The 9,942-nt window shown below is 54.3% G+C and overlaps 1 protein-coding gene across 3 annotated transcripts in view; it reads left to right on the top strand.

Moving 5' to 3' along the window:
- The first annotated feature begins 334 nt into the window (after positions 1 to 334).
- Rapgef3 (Rap guanine nucleotide exchange factor 3) overlaps positions 335 to 9,942 on the top strand; it is a 30,722-nt gene continuing 21,114 nt past the window's right edge. Inside the window, exons 1-8 of one of the 3 annotated variants that reach the window (XM_057792675.1) lie at positions 335 to 1,011; positions 1,295 to 1,443; positions 1,878 to 2,090; positions 8,312 to 8,365; positions 8,457 to 8,563; positions 8,757 to 8,878; positions 9,056 to 9,224; positions 9,799 to 9,883. In XM_057792675.1, the coding sequence (XP_057648658.1) occupies positions 1,438 to 1,443; positions 1,878 to 2,090; positions 8,312 to 8,365; positions 8,457 to 8,563; positions 8,757 to 8,878; positions 9,056 to 9,224; positions 9,799 to 9,883 (756 nt within the window). In that variant the 5' untranslated portion in view covers positions 335 to 1,011; positions 1,295 to 1,437. Of the gene's footprint in view, positions 1,012 to 1,126; positions 1,444 to 1,557; positions 1,706 to 1,877; positions 2,091 to 8,311; positions 8,366 to 8,456; positions 8,564 to 8,756; positions 8,879 to 9,055; positions 9,225 to 9,798; positions 9,884 to 9,942 lie in introns of those variants that run through there. The other 2 variants (XM_057792674.1, XM_057792676.1) reach the window with 2 other exon arrangements.

Raw genomic sequence — 9,942 nt, 5'->3', positions numbered from 1 at the left:
TGGAGTGTTTGTTCAAAGTACGGATTTTCCATTTCGTGCCAGTCAGATGGTATCAGAATTGGAGGAGTTAAAACGTTCGTGCTAAAACGCCCCTGGGAGAGAAAAACTGTTGAGACACACACGCATTAAAATTCGGGTTTTTTAATGATGATTAAAATTCTCGCATCAAGAAATCAGTTCTGGGTGGAAATGGACTTAACTGTGCTGGATTTAGCAACCCCCATCCCCCAAGCAGTGGGAAAGGAGAAGAGAATGGGCTAAGGGAAGAGTCCTTGAACGCTGGGGGCGGGGCCTGTGCCTTCTAAACCCTCATTAATTTCCTGAGCAATTATCGGGCGCCACGGAAATCGCCGTCCCAGGTCACAGTCTCTGTCCACTCGGAAGCAGGCATGAGTGAGACGAAGTGCCCGCCATCTGTGTGGCACTGGAAATGAGGCCCAGGGATGTGTGGGGCCTCTGCTTTTATCTAGCCCGGCTTAGGGGAGCCCGGGGAGGGTAGGGGGTGAGAGGCGTGACCCTCTAAAGTCCAGACTGTCTTTGAAACTCTACCATAAATCTAAACCCTGGCACAGTCTATGCATCTGCTCGTCTCTCCATCTGGAATATGGTCCCTCCCCTCCAGCCTCAACTTCCCAACCCGCGCGATTGGGAGAGCAAAGGTGGGAAGCCAGACAGCGGGATTCCCCACAAGAAGATTGCTGGAGACCCTGAACCCAAACGGGAGGCCGGATGCCCCTGGTCAGGAAGCAGCCCCAGCCCGGATTTCCCTCTCGGGTGGGGCGGCCATGACTCACTCTCTCCCCCTTCCCTAGTTTCCTTGTTTGCATTTCTCCTCCTGGCCACGTGGCGGCGGGTGCAGCCTTTACTGCCCCTTACCCGGCGCCCGGGCTGAGACTGTGGCATTCACCCCAAGGCACTTCCTACCCGCTGGGGCTTCGGGTCCGGAGCCTGAACTCACTGACGTAGTCCCGGGTAGAGACTCCATCGACTGTGGGTCCGGCCCCTTCCCCTGTGAGCACCCCTACCGTAAAACCTGTGCCTCTTCCCCGCCCCCTCGGCCTGTCCAGGGGAGGGGAAGGGGCGGGCAGCGCAGGGGGTGTGACAGCTCCCGCCCGGATCAGTGCCAGCTGCAGCTTCGCTTGAGCGCCCTGTGCCAGCTGGCGTTTACATCTGGAACCGAGGAGAAGGCTCGGAGTTCTTAGTCTTTGGGGAGGGGTGGGGTTCCCCACTCCCCACAGACCTCTACTCACCCAGGTCGAGCCCCTTTGCCTAGCCCTGCATCTTGCTCCTCCAGACAACCTGTCCTGCTGGGAACTGGCCCTTCGCTGCCGCCCGGGTGTCGCTCGCACCCACACCCCTCCAGGATTCCAGGTTGGAGCTGCCCTGAAGCGCGCCTCTTGCTAGAGCGTGCACCGCTGTGTGAGCTGGAGAAGAAACATGAAGGTGGGTAAGGTGGAGCCCGGGTCAGGGCCAAAGAAAGCTGCTGGAAAGGGCGGGAGAGGAAGCCGACACGTGGGGAGTTTGGGTGGGAGAAGGTGGTGGGGAGGAGAGTTTGAGGCTAAGCTGCTTCTGGGGATCTAGTGTGTGTACAGCCTCAAGCCGGGAGAGGTGGACATGCCTGCAGGACATGGGCAGTGAGGCGAGGCACAATTCCAGGGAGGACTGAGAAGGGCCCCATCTTTGTGAGCCAGCTGGAGACCCCTAGGTGCGCCAAGCCGTCAGGACCGGGGCAGGTCTTCCTGTCCCTCCCCCGGCTAGTGGCAGGCTTGCTGCACCTCCGCCTGACCAGTCTAAGTGCAGAGCACGCTAAACGTGGTGTAGTGTGGAGATCCAGCTCCTCCAGCCGATGGCTGTCCACTTTTTTCCTTACATTACAGGTCAGCTGGCCAGGTGAGAACCACTGGCAGGTGGGCCCAGCTGTGGTGGAGAGTCCAGCTGTGGGGGCACCGCAGGTGGGAAGTCTCCCTGACGTGGTTCCAGAGGGCACGCTGCTCAATATGGTGCTGAAAAGAATGCACCGTCCCCGGTGCTGCTCTTACCAGCTGGTGTTCGAGCACAGGCGGCCCAGCTGCATCCAGGGACTTCGCTGGGTGAGTACCCTCCATCTACCAGTCTGGATTAGGGCTGGAAGAGTTCGGACTGCAGTGCTGGTGGGCCAGGCAGCTTGCTCTAGGGGTGCGGAGTAAAACATTTGGATAGAGAGAAGCCAGGGCAGCTTAGAGTTGGTATGTGTGGCAGACCACATAATCAGAGCCTTGTGTGTGGTGTGCTGATCTGCGCCCCCTGTTAGGGCTTTATCCTTTATCCATCACCTCCTTGTACCAGGCATGGACTTATGTGTTGTGATTTCTTTCTGTGTGGCAGTGGGAGATGTGGGGCCAGGTCAAGTGGGGGTGAAATTAGCTTGGTTACTGTTCTAGACACATCACTGTGGCAACGGTCTCCTTTGGTGAACAATTGAACTGGGCTGATTCTGTTTTTTGCTCCTGGGGTGAGGCATTTGTGTAGCTAAAGCTTGGCACCTGACCATAGGGGACTGAAGAGGTTTCGGAGTGGAGAATGTCTGCTGAAGGAAGGGAGTGGGAAGGATGGGGGCTGGGGGGGGGGCACGGTAGAGAATCCAGTCCCCAGCATACTCTTCTCTTTTCCCAACCACCAGGCTTGACAGTCCTGTCTGTAACCGGTGTATAGCTGTGGGGGTGGGGGGTAGATAGGGGCAGAGGGTACTGAGTGGAGAGTGGCATGTGTGTGTGTTGGGGCAGAGAGTACTGAGTGGAGGTTGGGTGTGTGTGTGTGTGTGTGTGTGTGTATAGGGGCAGAGGGTACTGAGTGGAGGTTGGGCATGTGTGTGTGTGTGTAGGGGCAAGGGTACTGAGTAGAGGGTGTGGTGTGTGTGTGTAGGGGCAGAGGGTACTGAGTGGAGGGTTGTGTGTGTGTGTAGGGGCAGAGGGTACTGAGTGGAGGTTGGGCGAGTGTGTGTGTAGGGGCAGAGGGTACTGGGTGGAGAGTGGTGTGTGTGTGTGTGTGTGTGTGTGTGTGTGTAGGGGCAAGGGTACTGAGTAGAGGGTGTGTTGTGTGTGTGTAGGGGCAAAGGGTACTGAGTGGAGGGTGTGGTATGTGTGTGTAGGGGCAGAGGGTACTGAGTGGAGGGTGGTGTGTGTGTGTGTGTAGGGGCAGAGGTACTAAGTGGAAGGTGGTGTGTGTGTGTGCATGCGTGTGTGTTTGTGTTTGTTGGGACAAGGGGTACAGAGTTGAGGGTGGAGAGAAAGCAGAAGTGGGCAACAAACTTGGAAAGGATCATTTCTCACCAACAAATCCCTTTGAGTAAAATCATCACCACTGCCCCCTTTCCCTACCTTGTCCGAACACTACTGTCACTTCTAATAAGGGGGCTAGGTTGAGAAAGCCCCAGGTGTGTCTAGAGGAGAAGACTCCCTGCACTGTAGCCCAGTCCCTACTTGCCCTTCTCTCCCTGGATTTTTCTAATAGGGTGGGAGGGGCACTGGTTCTACCCCAAGTCCCTGCTCAGGCTCTGGGTCACTGCAGGGCGGTAGTTCCTGCTGGGATCTAGCCTCTGGAACCTCCCTCCGGCCTTCCCCTTCAGGCTATAATTACTTGTGCATTTCCTGTCCCCTTCCCAGCTTGGAGAAGCTAGGTAGGAGGTAGGAGAAGGTCAGTTACCAGGACAATGAGGTCACTGGGGACTCTCTTGGGATCCAAAGTCAGTGAGAGGGTGGAGGAAGTCGCCGGTCAGTTTCCTAGCTCCCCTAAGACCTCAGAAAGGAAGGACCAGCTTGCACGGGAGGCTGGAAACGTAAAAATAAGGGTTGCTGGACTGTAAACGGTGTCAAAGGTTCAGAAGCAGGCCCACCTCTGCCATTCACGGGACAAGTGGGAGAGGACTGGTGACTAAAGTGTTTAGGACTAGAGACCGCTGTCCCCCAGCTCTCTACTGTGCTCGCCCTTGAGGGGTGCAGTGAGGTAGGTCCAGTCTACCGTGTGTGTTCGGGAGCTCCTTGGCTGTCTTTGTGGCGGCACCTCTTGACACTCTTAAGGCTCCTTTGACTCATGAAGTGTTCCTGTGAGGGAACAAGTCCCAGCAGGGTGTGTGCATGTACGGGGTGAAGAAGGTGAGCCCAGAGCCCAAGAGACAGGGCTGGGTTGTTCAAGCTACACCCACCTCTTCAAAAAGCCCTGGGGAAAGTGGGTTAGCCTGAAGAAGAGTTCATCGGAGACCAGACCACGGTTAACGCAGAAAGTATTTACCAACTATGGCTAAGTCAGTACAGCCAGGGGTAAAGAGCACTTTTGAAAAATACGAGGGCAAGATGAGGTCTTGTACTATATGTGGGAACAGGAGAAAGATCGGGGTGACCTTGGGTGGGCCCCACAGACTCAAGCAAGCCTGGAATGTTTCTTCCATTCATATGATAGTTTGGGGGTAAGTGTCTCTGTTCCCAAAACAAATCCATCCAAATATAGTGTAAGATCACAATACTTATGCCCCATGCCCTTTAACAGCTCATTATTGCTGCATTCAATATGCTCACAGCAGCCTGGTGGGGTCAATGCTAATGGTTTCTCGTCTTACAGATGTGAAAAGGGAGGCACCAAGAGGTCAAGCAGCAGGAGAAGGGCTGCATAGCTGCTAAGTGGCTGAACTGGGCTTCGTACCCAAGATCTACCTACAGAATAGCTCTGACCCGCTCTCTGTCCCTGCCCCATGCACCACCTGGCCTAGGACTTTAGACATGTCCAAAGGAACTGGCCTGGTGGATTTCCACGCTGTCTGGTTCCCTGACTGTCCTTCCAGCCAAGCTCTGATTCTTAGTGATAGAGATGGAGGGTGGGGCCGGCCATCAGATTAGTGCCAGCACCTCTCTGCCACCTCAAATCCTTCCTGCCCTCAGCTGAGAAGCGTTAATAGTCAAGGGCTGAGGGTCATCACTTAACCCACACCAGTCATTATTTTCCAACTGAGAACCTCAAAATGATACTCAAGGGTCATGAGATCAAGACCAGGGCCAGCCATAGCCCATATGTCAAGGCAGTAGGATGTTGGCAGAGGCTGCTTGTTTGTTTCCCAGCCACCCAGACCCGAAATAATTATGCAGAAACTATATTAATTACAACACTGCTTGGCCAATAGCTTATGCATACTTCTAGCTAACTCTTACATCTTAAATTAAGCCATTTCTATTACTTTGTGTATCGCCACAAGGTTGTGGCTTACCAGATAAAGTTCTGTCTGGTATCTGTCTCCTTTGGCTGCTACATGACATCTCTCTGACTCCGCCTTCTTTCTCTCAGTATTCAGTTTAGTTTTCTCTGCCTTGCTCTAGTCTACCATGCCACAGGCCCAAAGTGCTTCTTTATTAACCAATGGTAATAAAACATATTTACAGCATACAGCGGGAAATCCCATGTTAGTAGGAAAGTACACAGAAGAAGTAGAATGCTGGATTACTGCATTAACTCTTGCTGAGCAGTGGCTGCAAGGCAGGGACCATTCCATGGCCTTGAGATTATTAGCTTATTTCAATAACACAATAATAACTCTCTGGGATAGGTTTCTCCTTCACGGACAAGAAGTTGGTCCACAGAGAACTTAAGTCAGCATAAGGTCACATGCACCCTGGCTGCCATGCAGAAAGCAGCATTTGAACCCAGGCATCTGGCTCCAGTGGCCACACAGGTGCCCACTACTGCTCATTCATAGTCCTCTCCCAAGTCACCAAGGTCCCCAATCGCAAGAGCACAGAAGGGCTATGTTAACAAGAGTGTCCCTTGCTCCTGAAGGCAGAATGCCTCTGCCATTTCTGTGCCTGTGACCTGCCCCGAGGATGTCCAGGGGTTGAACTCACGAGAGATTACGGTATGCGGGGGCTGGGGACTCAGACAGGCTCTGGTGTGAATGCTGTTTGCTACCTGTTAGCGTGGGTTATGCAACCTTTTTTCTGGCTGTGAAATAGAGTGCAAACACCTGCTTCACATGGAGACGACACCTGAATCACCCCTTTCTGAGCAACTGTGTGACCCTAGGCTCTGAGGGCTCTGGTGACTTTGGCTCTGAGGGCTTCAGCTTCTTAAGTAAGATCACATGCCTTACGGTTGCACTCTCAGGCTACTGCCCTCAGACTCCCATGCCCGTCCCTTGGGGTAGGGCAGGAAGTGACCAGCTTGGTCATGTGGCCTTCTAGGTCAGGATAATTCCAGGAAGGGTTGGCTAAGGGATGGAGCTTAGTGGGTAGAGTGCGGGCTTAGCATGCCGGGAGCCTGCATAGTGGCAATTCTTGATATCCTAGCACTGAGGAAGTGAGGCGAGGAGATCAGAAGTTCAAGGTTATCCGCAGCTACTTAGTGACTTCAGCCAGGGCTGCAAGCTACCTTGCCTCAAAACAGCAACAACAACAACCAGAGAGTGAAGAGATACAACAACCACCACCGGAGACTGAAGAGATGGCTCTGTGGATAAGAGCATCTGCTGATCATGCAGAGACCCTGAGTTTGATCCCGAGCAACCCTGTCAAGTGTCTCACAATGACCTGTAATTCCAGTTAGTTCCAGGGACTCTAATACCCTCTTCTACCTTCTATGAGCACATGCGTACACATACACAACACACACACACGCGCACACACAAACACACACAAATAAATCTAGCAATAGTAACGGAGCTCACGCTAGAGCCTGGACTGTAGGCACCAAAGGGAGCTGGGGCAGGAACTAGGGTGACTTGGGCATTTTGACATGAATAACAAGAAGTCATTAGCACTCGGGCACTGTTTGTTCCAACACAGGGCCTGGCTGGATAGCATTCCTGCCCTTCCTCCCTTCCTGGCTCCTCCTCCGCATTTCCTGTCCTTAAGTCTCTAGGGTTGTGTGTCTGGCACTGGTCTGGGCCCCCATGACCCGGGCAGGGCTACCCTTGGGACACCTAGTGACTTCCGCTCCATGCTGGGCTAGGCACCCATGCCAGACCTCCAGGCCTTTGCCTGGGTCTAGTGACAAAATGTCTGTGCCTAAGGCCTGCTAGTCTCCAGGAGAGGACTTGGATTCCAGCTCCCTGGCCAGTGCTTTTCCAGGTCCTTGGGTGCTGGCAGGTAAGATGGCTGGAATGGGACTGGTAAGGAAACCATTTGGGTAGGAGCTCCAGCCTACCCATTACCGACTAGCAGTCCTGTGCATGCATGGCTGCCTTATGTGGGGTACTCGAATTCACCTCAAGACTTGTTGACCCGTAATTCACAGGGAGCAGACAGTCCCTACTCTGCCTACCACGCCTAGGATGCAGTGCTATCAGGGAGGTAGATGTGCTTTGTGAGCTGAAAGGGGTGCTTTTGAGGGTTCATAGAGAGCAGGGCAGCCTGCACAGAGCTGTTCATAAACTCTCCGTTTTCAGATGGTTGGAAAAGAGGGTTGTGAGGGGTCTTCGTGGTGATATGCCAGGGCACGGGTGCCCTGGAGTCCCTGGTGGCAACATTGCTACAAAGACCCTTGTTAACCAATGTTTCCATGGTAAGTAAGTCTTATGGGCTGCCAAGGCTTTGTCCACCCGTAGAGGGCTGTGGTTTGCAGTATCTCCTAGAAAGAAACAAGTCTTCCAGCCACAGCCTCACCTGTGCCTCACTGAATAATGGGAGCTACCATACGCACAGCCATAGGCACAGCAATGGTTAAACAAGCAATCTGTGACAACCGATGGGGCCTGCCGAAAGCTCGCGGGTTTCTGCAACTTGCTCTTTAGAGACTTCATACATAGAACTATTGTTCAAGATCGCACCATCAGTGCAGAGTCTGGCTCCAGGGTTTATGTGTTTATTAAGTGAGCCACAGCCCTCCAGAGTGCTGGAGTTTGGGCACGGAGCTGAACTTGGGGTCAAGCCTATAGTCCCAGCTGGGAGCTGGTGTTCCCAGGCCTCCCAAGATGTTTGTGCCCTGGCCTCTCATGAATCTTGTGTTGTGTGTTCCAACTTCCTCCAGCGCCACTCCCACCATCCCACCAACCACACACAAGGCCTGTTTGCCTTGGTAGCCTGAGCATGGGTGGACCCTGGGTGAGCAGCGTAGGGGGTCTTGGGGGCTATCACCCGCAGCACACCAGTGTGGGATAAAACTGTCGTCTGAGAGGGGCAGCAGCATGGGGAACAGGCAGTGTCTTGTGCACTGGGCAAGCAACACCTGTGTATTTGTGGTGTAAAGGCTCTTGGATATACTGAGGCCGAGACTCAGGCAAGGGAAGAAGGGAGAAAGGCAGGGACAGGTCCCACTTCCCTCTCTCTGATCTGCAAATTCTCCCTGCTGCCCTCAGACACCACTCACCAACAGTGAGGAGTCCCTGGACTTCAGTGTGAGCCTGGAGCAGGTATGAGCAGAGGAAAGCAGAACTGGGAGGGGGCAACAGGCTGTGGGGTTCAGGCCTAAGTTTGTCATCCCCTCCCCCCACTTCATTACAGGCCACCACAGAGCGCGTGCTCAAGGCAGGGAAGCTCCTCCACCGTCATCTCCTGGCCACCTACCCTTCCCTCATCCGAGACAGAAAATACCATCTCCGACTATACCGGTAAGCGGCAAGTGTGGTTCCTGCCTGCCCTTGATGGTTACCCTGGCAGTTTCTATCCCTGTTCCTCCTCCAGGCATTGGGGCTCAGCCCTGCTTTGCAGGGGAAGAACTGGGCTTGGGCCCGGACGGTGACTTTGGATAGAGATCCTGCTCACTCCCACTTTGATTGTCTGGCCCCCTTCCATTTCCCACAGGCAATGCTGCTCTGGCCGGGAGCTGGTGGATGTGATCTTGTCTCTGGGGCTTGGCGTCCATTCACGGAGCCAAGCTGTGGGTGTCTGCCAGGTGTTGCTGGATGAGGGTGCCCTTTACCATGGTGAGCTGAGCTCAGATTGGGCACTAGGACTGGGTGGGGGTAGGGAGGGCTGACCTGAGGACTGGACTCTTTTGGGAACTCTGGAGGGGCTATAAGGCATGGTGAGGGTTTTCGTATGAAGTCCAATACCTGGCCTCATTTTCTCTTCTCTGCCTTGCCTGGGCCTTGGCTTCCTAGTGAAACATGACTGGACCTTCCAGGACCGAGATGCCCAATTCTATAGGTTCCCTGGACCAGAGCCAGAACCTGCGGGAACTCATGACGTGGAAGAGGAGCTTGTTGAGGCAATGGCTCTACTCTCGCAGCGGGGGCCTGATGCCTTACTCACCGTGGCCCTGCGGAAGCCGTGAGTGAAGAGCCCTGCCCTCTGTCCCCACCCCACTTTCACGTGGCCTTCGGTTATACCCCAAAGGCTCTCACTTTCACCTGGGGGAGAGAACCTGGGCAGGAGTAGAAGCCTGAACTCAGCTCTCATTCTGCCTTGGACTTGCCATGTGACTTCAGCCCCCACATCCCAGGCTGTTTCTCTTTCTATTCCTGCGGGTGTTGGCCAGAGGGTCTAAAGACTCCCTCCCCACTGACAGAGGGTGTGGACTTTTGACTGAGTCAGGGTTCAGCTTCTAGCCCAATCAGCTACTCACCAGGTGACCTTGGGCCGCTTCAGCCAGCTTCCTCTTCTGTCAACTGAGGATAACAGTGCCCCCATCATAGTCTGAGCATGGAATGAAATAGTGCGTGAAAGGTGCTTAGCACAGTGCCCGGGACCTGGGCCTCACCCACAATGCCTGTTATTGATAACAGTGGATTGACTGATAGTCATGGAGTTGCCATCTGGCTCCAGGTCCCGGGCCCCAACAGGCAGGTGAGGTAGCTCCTCTCTGGCTCTGGCCCCAGTTCTCAGACTTTCTCTGCTCCTTCAGCCCAGGTCAGCGGACAGATGAAGAGCTGGACCTCATCTTCGAAGAACTACTGCACATCAAGGCAGTGGCCCACCTCTCCAACTCCGTCAGTACACACACGGGCTTGTCCTTAGCTAGACCTCTTCCTCTGGGAGCCCCCGGGCT

Source organism: Chionomys nivalis, chromosome 17, assembly GCF_950005125.1.
Source record: "Chionomys nivalis chromosome 17, mChiNiv1.1, whole genome shotgun sequence".
In the NCBI taxonomy this organism is placed as follows: domain Eukaryota; kingdom Metazoa; phylum Chordata; class Mammalia; order Rodentia; family Cricetidae; genus Chionomys; species Chionomys nivalis.
This window is presented reverse-complemented; position numbering and strand designations above follow the sequence as displayed.